Source organism: Lichenostomus cassidix, chromosome 4A (assembly GCF_008360975.1).
Source record: "Lichenostomus cassidix isolate B80296 chromosome 4A, HeHo_3.0, whole genome shotgun sequence".
Classification (NCBI taxonomy): Eukaryota; Metazoa; Chordata; class Aves; order Passeriformes; family Meliphagidae; genus Lichenostomus; species Lichenostomus cassidix.
The window spans coordinates 7,200,299-7,217,145 of NC_139485.1; the positions used below are offsets into that span (position 1 = coordinate 7,200,299).

The 16,847-nt window shown below is 50.1% G+C and overlaps 1 protein-coding gene across 3 annotated transcripts; it reads left to right on the forward strand.

The window, feature by feature from the left end:
- The first annotated feature begins 3,912 nt into the window (after positions 1–3,912).
- HMGB3 (high mobility group box 3) lies at positions 3,913–10,274 on the forward strand. 3 transcript variants are annotated; one of them, XM_085060320.1, is made up of 6 exons: positions 3,950–4,035; positions 6,286–6,414; positions 6,778–6,938; positions 7,463–7,602; positions 8,109–8,283; positions 8,784–10,274. In XM_085060320.1, the coding sequence occupies exons 3-6, from the start codon at positions 6,789–6,791 to the stop codon at positions 8,925–8,927; spliced, it is 609 nt and encodes a 202-aa protein (XP_084916446.1). In that variant the 5' UTR covers positions 3,950–4,035; positions 6,286–6,414; positions 6,778–6,788; the 3' UTR covers positions 8,928–10,274. The 3 variants fall into 3 exon arrangements, with proteins under 3 accessions (XP_084916445.1, XP_084916446.1, XP_084916447.1); XM_085060321.1 differs by having other exon boundaries at positions 3,963–4,035; positions 6,324–6,414; XM_085060319.1 differs by lacking the exon at positions 6,286–6,414 and having other exon boundaries at positions 3,913–4,035; positions 6,782–6,938.
- Positions 10,275–16,847: the final 6,573 nt, after the last annotated feature.

Below are 16,847 nucleotides of genomic sequence, written 5' to 3' on the forward strand. Positions count from 1 at the left end.
CCTTCTCACTTTACTGAAGTTAAACTCTTGATTTAAAAATAAAATAAAAAACTTGAGCCTGTAAATGAAACCTCAGCAATCAGCTTTTGACTATACCAGTTAGAAAAGGGTTAATTGAGCCTCTTCATCTCCATTGCATGTTAACACAGAAGGTCAGTAGTGGGAGAAGCCAGGTCCACACTGAAGGCTTTTGAAAGAGCCCCCTAACTAGCCTAATGAATATGCTGGTGAGATGAACAGGTCATTTAACACTTTTCATGTCGCTATTGTCCATCCAACCTTAAATGTCAACTCTGTCACTCTGATAGGCTGGTTCTGCTTAAAAAGGTTTCCTGGCTTTGTTAGATTCCGAGGAGGGATTTCCCCCCATCCTTACTCCTAATTGCTGGCAGAATCCTACGGATGTATTTATATCAGCCTTTTCATTCGGGTCAAGTCTTCACCAGAGAATTTTGCCGGTGGGTAGGGGTTGTGAAGAGATGTGATGCAGACAGAAGTGGAAACGCCAAATGCAGTTATAATTATCCTGCTGGAACTGCAGCTCAGCGACCACAGTGGAATGAGTGGCTGAGGGCGGGATGGTTTGATACCCCTGATGGTGTGCCGGGCTTGCTGTGTCCATGCTAGGATGGTTTCACAGGGCTGGTCAGAGGGAGCTCAGCTGTCTGTGAACCATCCAAGCCTGCTCAGGAAGGGCTATGAGTGGGGCTGGTGGAGGGTGCCCTGTGCTGGCACCTGCCTTGTAGCTAAACCCTCGTGACAGAGTGGCTGTCCCCTTCTCTGGTGTTTCTGCCAGGGCTGGGAGCACATCTTTAGCGTGCTGGTGTTGGATGTACAGGTTGCTTGAACCGACGTCTCATGGGAACCAAGCTGCATACCTGAAAGAGCTGAATATTTATCACAAATGTTGTCCTGAACTTCCTCACCCTGTGAACAGCAAGCATGTTTCTTCTTGGGAGACTTCTATTTTTTTTCTGTGACCCACAGCATTCTGTGGCCTAGAAGGCCTCAGAAAATTACTTCTTATCTCAGGAGGACTGCAGACAGCTTTCCTGTGAGATTTCTTGAAGTATGCTGTACTCCTTGCCTTGAATAAGCTCTCCAGTGTCATGGTCAGGAGCACAACAGCATGGGTGCTTCTGATTTAACCCCACAGTCATGGGCTCAACATATTCCAAAGGTGGGTAACGAGCAAATGGACTGATTCTGTGTTGGTATCCAGTACCTCACTGCAGCTATCTGCCCCTGCAGACTTTCTTGGCTTTCTGATACCTGCATCAGCTGATGGATAAAAAAGGTGGAAATTCAGGTATCAGCACTGAAAATGAAGGCTGATGGGGTGAAATAGCACATGTCCAAGCTTGGATGCTACAGATCAGAGGAGCCTATGTGGCTATTCCCAGTAATGCTGCCAAATGTGAGTCCAAGAAGCCCCTCAGTAAGGGAACTGCTTTGACAATGCACTTTGTATTTGAGCTGCCCCTCCAAAATAGGCGCCAGGTAAATTTTATTCCTCCTGGAAATGACAGTGTATGTTTGGGAAGTTTTTTCAGCATAACTGCTCATTTTGGGGATATTATTGAAGGCCTGAGTAATTTTTCTGTGAGTGGTGTATTTCCAATTCACTGGGATGCTTTACAATTTCAGTGTGGGAATTCACACCAGACTCTTCCTAGCTGCTAGTAGGTGATGCTGCCTTGTCTCCAAGAGGGCCAGGAGAGGACAGGTGAGTTGTGTGATGAAGAGGGACTGCATGGCCCAGAAGGGTTAGATTTGCTCAGGCAACTTTCTGGGTTGATTTTTTGGTGCATGGCAGGAAAGGGTCCAGGCACAGGGGCCAGGTGCAATGTGTGGGGCTGAGGGCACTGCAGGAGGATTGCAGCAGTGGCAGTTCTAGGGGTGAATAGAAGCATTCCCTCTGGGGGTTATGTTCACCCATTTGCTACTCAGCCCTCCTCTGCTTTCAAAAGCATGCTGCGAGTGCTAGGATAAAACCTCCAACCCAGCTGTCTCTCAGCTACCAAAATATCTCCTTTGCCCCTTGGCCAGCTGTCAAAACTTTCCTGGCCTTCCTAGAACAAGCATCTTAGGGAATGTTTCCCTTGGCTGCTGAGAAATCGGGGGGATGCTCTGGAGATGACTACAGCACTGCATGTTCGATGCCAGGTCCCTCTCCTAAGCCAGCTCCTGTCCATCCGCTTGGTAATGCTCCCTGCTTGGTGTGCTCTGGAGGGTGAGATTGTGGTCTGAGGAAGAAAGTGCTTCAGAATAAAAAACTGTGCAACTCAAGAGCCAAGAAAAAAGCCTTAATTATTCAACTAGTTCGAAACACTTGAAAGTATCCCTAAAAATAGGTAAGAGAGATGTTTGTCAGCTACAAAGAGATTATCCTGCAGTAGTATTGCTTGTCTTATTTTATGATGATGCTACAGAATACAGTCCCTCAGGTAACCTCATTAATGTTTATGAATGAACCCCTTGTTTTGTACTTTTGGTTTTAGAAGGTAGAAATAGGGCAAGAGGCTAGTAAGACTGATTTTATCATATATGCTTTGAAAACCCCAAGGGCACGGCTGAAAGGTCTATTTAAGCATATGGATAACAATTGGATTTGGGTTCTTGCTAGACTGCCTGAGATGTACCCTAAGGGAGAAATCCAGGCAGGACTTTGGCTAAAATCCTGGGTGAAATTCTGCATGCTTCCCAGTGGATCTGTCAGCAGGAGGTTGGCACTCTTCTGTGTCTCATCAGTCGTTTTGTTTTGATCTCTTCCGGCAAAGGCAACCTGTGACCATATGTTGTTATAGCCATAAGCACTTCCACAGGGCAGTATCTGGTAAACGCTGCTGCCTGACAGCGGCTCAGCCCAGGGCGGAGGCTCCTTTTCACTATCTGTTCCTTAAAGAGGGCAACTGTTTCTTCTGGCTATCATAATAGGGCGGCAGTTACGACCAGCCCATAACAGTATGGGGTGGTTTCTGAGTCTTACCGCTCCATCCTTAAAAATAACAGCTCTTTTTTCCAAGCCAACCAACAATTGTGGTCAGCCACGAATACCAGTTTAACCATTTGGCAGCTGCCCTATGGGAAACAGCCCTTTCCAGAGAGCCAAAGGAGCCTGTGGCCCTAGAGCCACACTGGGCAGGTTTCAGGGGCATGTTTCAGTCAGCAGGGCACGCTTACACATTTCCTTGTGTGCAACCAGCCTCTTTAATAACAAGCAAATCCTCGAAAGTTAATACCAAACAAACTGTAGAAGTGTGTTAGAACTAGTAATTCGAGTCAATTCATTATTTGATGAACGAGTGGGTAAAACTGTTCCTCCCCACACAAACACGCAGCTTCTCGCTCTGTAGTTCCTTCTCCACCCGTCGTGTGTTGGGACTGTCAGCAGAGTTTATTTTGGGCTCGGTTCCACTACGCACAGTAGTAGCCGGCTCCGCAAACAGTGCATGGCAACTGGAACCGCCCCTTACGGCTTCAGGGCAGAAAGTAGCAATAACTATTGCTATTGTCGGCCCTATTGTCGGCCGGGGGGTCCCGCCCGCCCCCCGGGATGCTGCCGGGGCTGCCCCTCGCCCCTGTGGCTCAGCGGCTGTGGCAGGGGGGCCGGACCGGCGGCGGGGCCGGTCGCGGGGCTGGATCCCCCCAGTCGCCGCTGTCAGCCGGGGGTTCCCGGGGGTCCCGTTCCGCCGCACGTGGCGGAGGCTCCGCGGGGCGCGCAACTCCCGCGCGCCAACTGTCCCTGTCCCCCTTGTCCCGCGGCCCGGCGCGCGCTCTCCGCGCTCCCCCGTCCCCCCGGCGGGCGCTCTTTTTGAATGAATGACCTCACCCGCGCCCGCCAACCGCCGCGCGGCCGCGCTTAATATTCATGAGGCGCCGCGCCAATCGGCGGGCGAGGAGGTTGTTTTAAACGGCAGAGCCCCGCAGCCAATCAGGCCGCTCTCGTAGGCAGCCAACGCGAGGCTGAGCCGCGCCGAGCCCCGCGTCGTGCCCTGCGCTCCGCTCCTGTCCACACTACCGCGAACAATACAGGTACGTGCAGCCCCGCCGCAACTTTTCGGGGGGCGGCTGCCCCCTGCCCGCCCCGCCCTGCCCCCGCGCCTTCGCCCCTCTGCCCTGCCTGCCCCAGCATGCTTTTTTTTTTCTTTTTCTTTTTTTTTTTTTTTAATCCTGCGTTCCGTTTCTTCCTTCCCTGAGTTTTTGATTTTTTTTTTTTTCTATTAGAAAAAAAAATCGGAAAATTCACCCAAAACTTTGTTTCCCCCCTCTCGCGGGGATCGGCGGTGCCGGGGCAGATGCCGTGCGCAGCTGGCGGGGCGGTGGGCAGCGGGCGAGGCGCAGCGTTTGCCCCCCGTCCTCCTGCCCTGCCCCGCCGGGAGCTCGCCCCGCCGCCGAGGGGCCACCTGCCCCGGGGTGCAGCCCTGTAGCTCCGCGCCGGGCTCCCGTGCCGCCGAGAGTAATATGGCTGGTGTAGCAACTACACCGGGACTAACTCCTCTTCTCCCCCGCATGGGCAGGGATTTTTCTCTGCCGCCTCCTAATGTCGCACGGCAAAACGCGCGGCGCCCTCGGCTTTTATGTGCCCCTTTCCCCGCGTGAGCTCGGTGGGGCTGGCGGCGGTGGGAAAGTTGTCGGCCGTGCGCAGTGCCGTGCCCGCTGTTTATTCTGCATTAATATGGCTGTCGCTTTAGCATCTGACAGGGATAAACCCTGCGCGCTGCGCCCGGCGGTCCCGGCCAAGCAGTTTTTTTCTCGCCGCCGCCGCCTCCAAACTCCCCCGATCCCTTCGCTTCTGCCTCCGCCGCTCTTCCCCCGCTCGGAAAGGTGTCTCTGGTGGGGCTGCGCCCGCGGCGGAGCCCCGCATCGCCTTTTCCCCGCGCCGCGCCGCCCGTGCTGTGGGCATTAATATGGCTGGCGCTGGAGAGCCCCGGCGAAGGGAAGAAAGACGTGTGAGCGGCACAGGGATGGGGAGGGGGGTCGCGGCGGGGAAAATCTCCTTCCCGGCGCCCCGCCGGGGGCTCAAACCTTTCGCTTTCGCCCCGGCTCCTCTCCCCCCACCTTCCCGTGCCCTCGGACGGGCGATTGGGGGCCGCCCCGGGGCTCTCCGCACTCTTTTTCTGGCAGCGCGGAGGAGCGTAGCGGCGGCGGTAATGGCTGCACGGGAGCCTTTGTTAGAGAGCGCTGCGCTAGGCAGGGGCCGGGGGGGGGGGCTCCCGCCCGCGCCCCGGCCCCGCCGCCCCCGCCGCCCGCCGAGGGGCCAGCGGGGAGCCCCTTCGCGGCGGGGGCGGCGTTTTGGCGGGGCCGGCGGCCGGGGGCGGCGGGCGCGGGGGGCCGAGCGCGGCGGAGGGGGAGCGCGGCTTTGTTCGGCGGCGCGGCGGCGGCGGCGCCGGGAGAAGCCATCTTAGCGAGCGGGGCCGGCCCTGGGCGCGGAGCGCGGCCGCCGCCGCTCCCGCTGCCGCTCGCCCCGGCCGCCCGGGGCCGGCCCGGAGCCCCGCGCCCCCGGCCGCCGGCCGGACCCCCGGCGCCCCCCGCCCGCCGCCCCGCCGCATTTCAGGGGCACTTTCTTTCATCAGGAGGCGTTTCACAAAATGGAAGATGAATTATTGGCGTCTGGCGGAGCCGCCGCTGCCCCCGCCGGCCCCGGCCCCGCCGCAGGTGCCCGCGCCGCGGAGCGCGGCCGCCGCCGTGACCTTGGCGGGGCGCGGATGCGGAGGGGCGCGGAGCGGGGCCGGGCTGGGCTGCACCGGCCGCCGCGGGCCGCTCGCCCTCAACTTCGTAGCGGGCCGGCTCCGCGTCCCTGCCCCGCTCCGCGCCCCGGCCCCGGTACCGCGGGCTTTCCGCCCCTGCGGGGGCAGCGGCGTCCCGGCAGCGGCCGGGCCGGGCAGGGCAGGGCGGCTCACGGCCACTTGTGCTGCACCTGGCGAGTTAATGGGCGCAATTAAATATTAACGTTGTGCTAATAAAAATTAAATTTTCAAGCGACTGCGGAGCTGTAAATAGAAAATACTGTTGTGGGCTTATCATTTTTTATTTTTTTTATGTATTAAGTGGGGAAAATTTAATACGGAAGCAGGAAAAGAAATAGAGCCCAAAAGTTAGCACCATCCTTTCGGTGACTTGCTGATTGCATCTTTGCACTGACCACTGTGCCTCAAACATGTGTCACTTGGTGGAGCAAGAGCAAGCGCAGCTCACCTCACAGGGCTCCACGGGTCCTGTTGTGGTTAAAGTCAGCCTTTATTTGTGCCCTTTTATAAATAAATGGTTATTGCACTTTTTCAGGGCAACTAATTTGTCCTGCCTTCTTACCTGGGCAGCAGCTGCTGACACGTGAGCTCCAGCTCCTGAAGGGATAAGTCACTGCTTGGCGCTGTGCATGCCACTCCAGCCCCAGTGTGGTAGCCAACTAAAACAGATATTTTATGTTAGTTCATATATAACGCTTAATAGGCAGAAGTATGTGTATTTAATAGGCTGTCTCCAGTCTTTGGACATGATGCAAATATATATTAATGTAACACTTAAATACAGTGACTGGTTTCTCTTGGCTTCTCTGCAACCCAAGTATCAAGGGAGAATAATTTAAGTATCTGTGTTGGGGATGGTAAGGAATGTTGGGGGAAAGAAAGGGATGTGTTACTGATGGGACATCATGTCAGAAGATGGTGCGGAGTATGTGTGCATATAAATAGATGCACACCATATGTGTATACATATATAGGTGTATGTATTCGTCTATATATCATTCACTTGTTGTTTTTCCCTCTCTTCCCTACAGAGTCAAGATGGCTAAAGGTGATCCGAAGAAGCCCAAGGGCAAGATGTCTGCCTATGCCTTCTTTGTGCAGACGTGCCGTGAGGAACATAAGAAAAAGAACCCAGAGGTTCCAGTCAACTTTGCAGAGTTTTCCAAGAAGTGTTCAGAGAGGTGGAAGGTACCTTAATTTGTGACTTCCTGAAGGAATAGCGTCTTACTGTATCTTGTAGAATGCTGTGTGTGTGTCAGAACATGAAGGGGGCCGGTGCTGTTTTGGTCTGTGTGCCATTCTTGGCACCTGACCAAAGGTGCCTATTGGACAGGTGCTGCTGAAGTCTGGAGCAATCTCAAATGTTTCAGCCTTGTGTATCTGCCTGTTGAGGTGCTTCCACTGTTGTCTAGCCTTTTTTCCTGTTCCCAAGCAACGCCCTTCAGCAGCTACTCCCTTCCAGGTGTGTGTCCCAAGGAGTACTCTGGCTGTGCTTGTCTCACTCCTGTTGCTTCCCTGTTGCTGAGTATGCCAGTGGTGGCTGTGATTGCCCGTACAGGACCTTCGTCCCCAAGGTGGTCCAGTTAGAAAACAAACAAATTCTGAAACTCCTGTATCGAGTTGACACGTGTTGGCTTGTTTGCATAAAGTTTACCGGCTATTGAACAGTTGGGTAATCACAAGTTTGATGTCTCATTATTTTGGTTTTTTAGACCATGTCGAGCAAGGAAAAGGCTAAATTTGATGAAATGGCAAAGGCTGATAAGGTACGATATGATAGAGAAATGAAGGACTATGGACCAGCTAAGGGTGGCAAGAAGAAGAAGGACCCCAATGCCCCAAAACGACCACCGTAAGTAACTTGGAGGCATTAAATGCACAAGTGTCCTGGTTCATTATCACACCCTGTATGTAACACAGGTTTCCATAAAGGAGTTGGATGGGGGGCATAGTGTTGGTATGGCAAGATTGGTAGTGATACTGTCTTGTAAACCTTCTAGGCAGCTGGTAGTCTTGAGCATGTAGAGCACTGACGTGAATTGTCAGCACTTGGTACCCTTAAACTTGTAGTGATGGAAGACATGGAAATGACTGAGTCACAATGAGACTTGTGTATCCAAGATTAAATTGGGTGGGGGGATACAGAGTACTTAAAAAAAAAAGAGTGTTGAGTGAAGGCTGTAGGTCTGGGCCTCAGTAAAATCAAAACGTAGGTTTGTGTTTGCTTTTATAAGTTTAAAAAAAGTTTCTAGTCTGTGCTCAGGCATGTGTGAATGTTGTGGGTGAGGGATGGAGGAAGAGGGTGCTTCCTGGGCATGCTGCTGCAATGCTGACTGTTCTCTGGTGTTTCTCCCCAAGGTCTGGCTTCTTCCTCTTCTGTTCAGAGTTTCGCCCCAAGATCAAGTCCACAAACCCTGGCATATCCATTGGGGATGTAGCGAAGAAACTGGGTGAAATGTGGAACAACCTCAGTGATGGCGAAAAGCAGCCTTACAATAATAAGGCAGCTAAACTGAAGGAGAAGTACGAGAAGGTAAGGAGAGTTGTTGCTTGTGCCTCTGCTGTTCCACTTCTTGCGTTGATGTATTTTTGTAGCACAGGCCCAGCTCAGGTGGCCCCAGCATAGCTGCAGCCAAGCTTTGCTTAGGTTGGGGCAGAGCAGGATAGAGAGCCACAGGCAGATTCCAGCGAGGAGGGAGAGCTTTCCCCAGTGATGTGCAGCAGGGGCTGCCTGTGTTGCTTCACAGAGGGTTTGCTGTGCTGTTGCAGGAGCTTTGTCCCATTATCAGGGAACCTTGAGAGGCTGGGTTTTCTTCTCCTCCTCAAAGAAACAGCTGTGAATGCAGGGTTCAAGGCCTCCATGATCTGTGAGCACGCTCAGGTGTCTGCATAGCTGTGCACTCCCGTGCTGGCTGTGCCCCTCAGGGGTGCAGCCAGGGAAGGCCAGTCCCTTTACCTTAATGCCTGCTGCTGTACAAATGCTGTGTGTGTTTGCTGCTTAGAGCAAATTAAGACATCCCCTTGACTTTGCAGGATGTTGCAGACTACAAGTCTAAAGGAAAGTTTGATGGCGCAAAGGGAGCAGCAACCAAAGCTGCTCGGAAAAAGGTAGAGGAAGAAGACGAAGAGGAGGAGGAGGATGAAGAAGAGGAGGATGAAGATGATGATGATGAATAAAACTGTACAATACTTGTCTCCATGTGAATACCATAGAGTAGGGGAAACACCATAAATGAAGCACCTCTTATTTGAGATGGTGTCTCTTGCCCTTATTAGGCTTAATTAAAGAAAAATTGGATTCCGATCGCGTTGTAGTTTCTAAAAGTGCTCTAGAAATTGTAACTGGTTTACATGAAGTGGCCATGGGTGTAGTGAGCACCCTGAAACTGTATCAAAGTTGTACATATTTCCAAACATTTTTAAAATGAAAAGGCGCTCTAGTGTTCTCCTAACTCTGTGCACTTTGCTGTTGGTGTAACAAAGCATTTAAAAATGTTTCAAGCATTTTTTTAATTTGTAAGGTGGTGTTACTATATGGTTATTGGCTAGAAAATCCTGGGTTATAAACTGTACATATCTATAGTTTGTAAAAACTAGACAGATTCTTGTGGTACATGCTTAGAGTTATGATGCCTTAGAGGAGCAGTGATTACTTGGAAAGGCTGTACGTTCCCCGGGGTGCCATGGCCCAAAGCATGCACTGTGAGGGTAGATCTATTTACACTACAGTGGGCGTCCATTTAGCTTAAAGTTGTCTTTCTGTATATAGTGAAATAGCATTCTGCTGCCATTCTTAGTTGTGGAAGGGGGTTCAGCTGGCATGAGAAGTGTATGGATTTTTTTAGTTAAGTGCGGTAGTTTTTAAACTGAAACTGTAGACATCTCTTCATCGTCAACTAAGTGAAGAGCCAGTGCAGCAACTGAAGTTCAAAAACACTCTGTACTTAAACGAATTTGCAACGTTCTGTTTTTTTTGTATGTTTAGAATGCTGAAATGTTTTTGAAGCAAAATAAACAGTATTACATTTTTAAAACTGTTCTTGACAACACTCTAAATTTCTGGTTTAAGAGGATCTTAACAACAGCAAGAGGTTCATTTTGAAGTCTGTGGCATCCCTCAGGGCTGGTGACTTAGGAAACATTCTGACTCAAGGATTTAAAAAATAAAAAAATTTTAAAAAAATGGTGGCCAGCCAAAACTGGCTGAATTGAAAGAGATGGCTGCTCCAGCTAATATGCAATCGTAACTGTTTATGGCTGAGTGGCATTAGATGCTATGCAAGTTTGAACTTTATTACTTGAACTTGGGAGCCTAAATGAACATTCATGACGTAATTGTTTGTTTGTGTGTGTATATAGCAGCATTCAGAGATGCAGAGAAAGGTAGGTGGCTAGGAATGAGGCTGACACCATGGAATAAGTATAAAAGCATAGTTTGGATTTTTTTCAGTTGTGTTGGGTAAATTTATAGCCCAAATGCATTGCTGTACATATTAAAATGTGCCTTTTTTGTCCTGTGTTAAACTGTTTCAGACTTGTGGTTTTTTCTAGCCTCTTGTTTCATGGCAGGAGCCAGGCGCCTAAGTCAAACTCCCTGCTGAAGTAGGAGCGTGGCACAGGTACTTGGTCTGTGCCCTTTCTCTAATGACACAAGTTGCAGGAGGAACTGGGGGCTGTGAGGTGGGGTGGGTGAGCAACAGGTCTCCTTGCCCTCTGGTCACCAACTGGTTGTGGTAAAGTCTTGCCTTCTTTTCAAATCCAAGCTGGGGATGTTTTGCAGCATTTGGAAGAGAATGGTAGTACCTGGTCTCTAACTGATGACTATAATCTTGTTTCCATGCTTAGGAAAAACAGCATGAACTGGGAAAACTGTAGCACCCCCTCACTACCCCTGAATTCCTTGTGCTGGCTTCAGCAGTCAGTGTTTGCTTGGTGGAGAGGAGATGGGGGTGTGAGGATGCTTGCATTAATACCAAGTCAAAGCTGTGGGCTGTTGTGCTGGGTTTCAGAAGACACAGTAACTCACAGGTGCAAACACTGGGTGTGGGCTGCTGCCACCTCTGATTTTGAGCCAAGCTGCAGATTAATGGGGTCCAGGCTTACAGGCAGTAACTTTAGAATGTGGTTAAAATTACTTAGTTGCCTAATTGGGTAGCACTTCTGGCTTCCTCTGTCTTAACAGCCATGACTCCCCAACAACAGCTTGGCAAAAGTCTGATCTAGGGTTGAGATGGACTAAAACCTGAAAGCAAAATCTTCAGAATGGAGCAAGATAAAAAACTTTCATGAAACATAGCAACATGTAGCAACTTTTGTTTTTAAGGCTAAGTGATAGTTGGATCACTCAGAAATACGTTTATAGTTGCTTAATTATGGTTAATTTTTAGTATCTTTAATGCACAAAAAAAGGTGTGAAATTTGCCCCTATTTCATGGGTAGTTGCATTTTGAAAGTCTCAATAAAGCTGCATCTGGAAAAGAAATAGGTAGTTCTGTATTTGCTACCCTTTGATTGTGTCTTCTGATGCAAGGGAGAAGGCAAGTGGAGATTCCTGCATGTGGAAATTTGATGGGGAGGTGGTGGAGCAAAAGAAAAAAGTGATGGCATCAGTTCAGGAGCTCTAATACTGTTTCTATTGTCTAGTTGGCAAAATCTCCCCTTAGCCACATATGGGACTTAGTGTAGATCACTGCTGTGCAAATCGAGCTTGGCTTTGAATTAACTGCTAGTGAGCTGAGCCCCTATTGATAGTATCAGCAAATGAGGACTAGAGCTGACACCTCTTTGTCTTCGTTATATTGGAAATCTATTTGAATTGCAGAGCTTGATTAAGGTCTTGGACCTTACAGTGAACTACCTATTGCTGCTCTGCACACACCTAAAATATGGCATTCCTTGGGGATGCTGTTCAATACAGCACCAGTGCAGGACTCCAGGGACTCAGATTTGGATATTGCAGATGTAGTGATGATGTTTCTTCCCTGAATACTCTGCTGTTGATAAATGCCACAGCGTGAATGCATATAAATAACATAATTTCCCCCCACACTATTTTATTTTCTGAGATGTCATCTCAAATATTGGGAACTGCTTAATTTCACCCAGCTCCATTATTTTAATAGAACACCCTCCAAATGCTCTTTTTCTCTGCTTTGAAATGCTTGTGGTGTTTCAGAGAAGACATTTCTGCTTTGTGCTGCTTGTCAACTCGAAGTCCTAGTTCGACTTTAGTCCCAAGCTAGGCAAAGTAAATAATGTCTCTTATTAACTCCATCATATGTAGAGAAAGGTAAGGATAAAATAGATTTGGGGGAAGGGATGAAGAGACTCTTCCTTGCATGAATTTGACAGAGCTGACTGTGAGGCTGTGTGCGTTTCCAAAATGTGGTATGTTGACCCCCCTGTCCCTGCTGCAGTCAGGCTGAGGGAGCAGGGGCTCAGCTAAGAAAAAGGGATGCTGCTGGTTCTGCAGCACCCACTTGCTGCTAGAGGGAGGCAGAGGATGGCTTGACTGGGTGGGAATGTCCCTCTGGATGCCCAAATGGGTGTCAGAGGTGTGAGACCTTTGGCTCAGGAGAAAGTGATGGTGATGTAGGGCAGAGGCAGCACTGGATCATGTCATGCAGGTAATTTCCCGTGGTTAGTGCTGTTTGGTTTGCACTCAGTACTGTCCACACTCTTAAGAACACACTTGCTACCAAACTGCATCACATCCCTCTGAAATCAAACCATCTGGGGGCCAATGGGATGAGCGAGGCTGCTGAGCTGCTCTGTGCAGAACAGAATCTGCCTCTGCTGAAAATGAGCCTGGGAGTCTTAGTGTGACCCAGAGAGTCAGAGGAGCAATGCTCCCCCACTGCTCTGTAGCCTGTATATTCCAGAATTCAGTTGAGATGTGGTAAATATTTGGTGTGAGCCAAATCTGAGCACTTAGACTGGGGCTGCATCAGGGGAGTCCCACCGTGGGTGTGGGGGTCACTCCTCACAAGCAGCCACAAGGAAAACCACAGTGCAGGATGGTTTCCTGCTGCTGTGTCTGGACCCTAACACACCTGTGGAGAAGCATGTGTTCATTTTTCTGTAATAAAATTAATTAAAAATCCTAGTACAAGTGCATCTTGGATCAATTAGCAGTGAAGGGCAGCAGCTCTAATGGTGGTCCATAGGACAGGGAGAGTCTGCTTTGGGGATGAGACTGAGGATACAGGCACAGTCAAAGCATCTCTCTTACCTGCTCCCTTTGAACAGCTGATTTTCAGGTATTTTTACTCACTCCTAATAAACCTTGCAGGAGCAGCAGTGAGGTGCAAGAGCTTCTGTTGGTTCTGGCTCAGTGGTGGCAGGTGAACGGCTCTTCACTTCCAGCCTCCAGCACAATTCTGGCAGCCACCTTGAGTTTATGTTTTCCCTCTGCTCACTCAGGCTGTTGCCCCACAAACAGAGGAACATCTCTCAAGTGAGCCCTCTTCTGCTGTGGGTTTTGGGAAGCTTGGATGAGGAGATGGGATGTTTCCAGTGGGGCAAGAGCAGGATGCTGCATTTCTGGCTGTGCTTTCTGACAAGCCCCAGACTCCCCTCTATGAATGTTCACCCAAGCTTGCTTTCCACTAAAAGATAATGTGAAGAACTGTGACAAGTGGCGTGTTTATTTCTTTCTGCTAGGGCTGCACCACATTTTAATGCAATAAACTGAATTGCAAATCACAGCAGCACTGCAAACAAAGTGTGCTGGAGACCCTGTTACCAAGCAGTTGCTCTCTAAATGTGTGTCAGTTTGCAGTGGGGAAGGGACTGAATTACCAGCATGCATGACAGGGTTTTTTGTGCCCTGTGAGGTATCTGCATCCCCTTTTGGCAGGCTGGGCTCTGGTGTGTGCCTGCCCCTGCTTGGGCAGCATCTGGTAACCTGTGTTCAAAGCACTCTGCAAACATCTCATCCTTCCAACAGGTCTGATCTGTATGTGCTAAAGCAAAATGTGGATTGGGGGAGTGTCTCCTTGCCTGTGCTAATGCTCTTGATTGGAGTTGTCTGCTGCTAAGAGCTCTTCCCTGAGTGCCCTCCTGCACCTGGATCCCTAAATTAGCAGGAGGGAGCAGCACAGCCATACTGGAGCTGACAGCTCTGTCTCCTGGGTGGTGAGTAACTCCTTCTCTTGTTGCTGGATGTGGCATGGCCTCACAGAAACACCTGTGAAGGGGCCAAGCCAGGGCTCTATGTTTAGCTAGAGCAGGCATGGCAGCTGCCCTCCCCAAGAGCAGGGAGCCTGAGTGTTGTGTGGAGCAGCAAGCTGGTGCTGTGCTGGGGCTCAGACCTTGGGAGGCTGGGATGCATTAAAGCAAACATTTGTCTTGCTGAGATGAAAATGCATTAACCATGGTAAAGGGATGCCTGTGCTGTAACTGTGTCCCCTGACAGGGTTGACTTCATGTCCCTGGCTGAATTCAGCAGCCAGGCAAGCCACAGCTGGGAACCCAGCCTTGATGTAGGGCTGGGTGTTCGGATGGTGTTTGTGGTTGGCTTTTGAGCCCATGAGTGCAGTGCTGCTGCTCTGCCTCCACACCTGCCACCTCCTCTAGCTCAGTGTTCCCTGGGGAGCCAGAGCAGCCCCTCTGCACAAGTGTCACACGCCACTGTAGCCAAACCTGCCTGAGGAGAGGAACAGGTAGGATGCTGTGAGTGATAGGGCTGCTTTTTCTTCCCAGCACTTCCACTTGTAAAGCTCCCTCAGGTATTTCAAGCCAGAAAAATGCTCTTTTTAAAAATATTAATCAAACATGGCCTGGCTTTGTTGTTGTAAGAGCTTATAGCTTGTAAGTGTTTTTAACTGCTTCTTTGTGAAGCTTAAAATTTGCTTTATTTAGTTGAGAAAATTAATACCCGTAGCAGGATGAAGTGGTTTGAGGGATTGCTTGAGACAAATGCCTCTTGTCTGCTGCTAATGACTGTGTGATTGCTCTTTTACTGTGTGTTACCTGGATGTGCCAGCAGTAATACACGGTGCTTTAAAAGAGGCTTGAGAAAGGTGCAAGCAGGGTCAATTTGGTTTCCAGTTTTCTTACAAAGTATGTTGGTTGAGTTTTGTTCTCTTTAGCTTTAGAGCTCAGACAGGGATCTTCCCTGGGCTTGGCTTCTGCTGTTATTTAAGGCATTACTACCTGTATCTCCTAGCCAAGATTTCTCCCCAGTAACAGGGTGAGCAGAAGGAAAAGTGCTGGGTCTTCTGTTGCTTCATATAGTAACTTAATTTTTGCAGGCTGCTGGGAGGTTTTTCAAACCAAGCTCAAAGATCAAGATGTCAGTAAAACTCTTTAAAGAACACTCTTTCTTCAAAGCACTTTTCTGAAAGCAGAGTAAAACCTGACCAAATAGAATCATAGAATCTTTGAATGGTTTGGGTTGGAAAGGACCTTAAAGATCATTTCTTCCAAACCCCTCTGCCATGGGCAGGAGCACTTTCCACTTGATGAGGTTAGCGTTAGACTGTCTAATTAAAAATCTCTCTCCTTGCTGTCACTCGTGTTCCATTTGTTGGTGATTCCCACCAGAGCTGTCTAGCAAAAGAATCTTCTAGACCAGGTATTTTGAACCTTGAGGGCGACTTGCAAAAGGCTTTCAGTGGGTTTGAACATAGAAGGACTTGGCCTTGTTTGTTTTCTGCTCTTCCCCACGCATCTCTGCTAAGAGGGGACAGATGTGGCTGTGCCCTTTTAGTGCTCTGCTTGGGGAGAATGCAAAGCTCAGCCCTTTGCCTTTTCCATTACCCATACTTAAAGGGGGCTTATGAAAAAGAGGGAGAGTGACATTTTACATGGGCAGATAGTAACAGGAAAAGGAGGGAAGGGTTTTAAACTAAGGAGAGTAGATTTAGATTAGATGTTAGGAAGAAGCGGTGAGGTGCTGGCACAGCTTGCCCATGAGAAGCTGTGGATGCCCAATCCTCTCCTCCTCCTCCCCCTGTGTTGCCTGCCCAGCTCTCTCTCAGTCCAGCACAACATCTATGGTCAGAACATCTGACCCCAAGGCTTACTTGAGGTGATGTAATCTGCATTTAAGTTTTGGGAGCAGCCTGGACTGTGTGTTCCCAGTAGTCAGGTGCTTTAGGGAAGATCTTCAGCTCTCATGGGGTGTCACTCAGTGCCAGCTCAGACACCCACTGGTGCTATTCCCCTGAGATTTTTGTGCTCACAGCAGCATCAGGGTGAGGGTGGAGGTTCTGGGGATGCAGGAGCTGCTCTGACTGGGAGCATGCTCTCCCAGCCAGCCCATGTGGGGCCGAACAGTTGTGATGGAGGTGGGAAACAGGAGCAGGAGGCAGCTGAGGGATGCGTGTCTCCAGGTCCTGAGCAGACGGCATGCAGCCCACAGGGTCTCTCCTGTGCTGGGGACCATATGGTGCTGTATTTACAGCCGGCCCTGGGCGCTGAGGTTCGGCAGCCACTCTGCAGGAAAGGGAAGGGGTGGTCTCAGAAATGTTTGTGGCTGTTTGCACTCGGCTCTCTCACGGAGGTGCTTATTCCCAGAGAAACGTGTTAGGCTGTGCTGAGCACACCTTCTCGTGGTAGGACAGGAATAGGCTGCTGTGGGGGGAGACAAGGTGTTAGTGAACACCTCGGGTGTGGGTGGGAAGCACCTGCATATCTATTCTCATCCTGCCAAACACGAGGTTCCTGCCCATCAGAGGTGCTCTGGTGGGGTCTCTTTTCTGTTTACCCCCTTCCAGGCTGTGCTTGGTTGGTGGGGCTGCGCCAGAGCAGGTGGCAGAGTCCTGTGGTAAGAGCCTCTCCCAGAGCAGAGCTGCAGACCCCTGTCATCAGGAGTGGCATTGCCTCCAGCCCTGCAGCCCCAGGGGAGCGACAGCCACCCTGACAAGGCCTTAGGGTACCCATGGTGGGAGAGGGGATCCTACTGGAGGAACTGCTGGTTTGCTAGAAGCCTTCTCCTAAATATGGACGTGATTATTTTTATTTTATTTGCTTGCCCTGGAATCCTTTGCATTTTTCCCTTAATCCTGAAAAAAATCAGCAGTGCCCTATGTGCATGTGACATGGCTGCATACAAACTCCCTTTGTGACTTCTTTCTTTCACGGCAGAGAAAC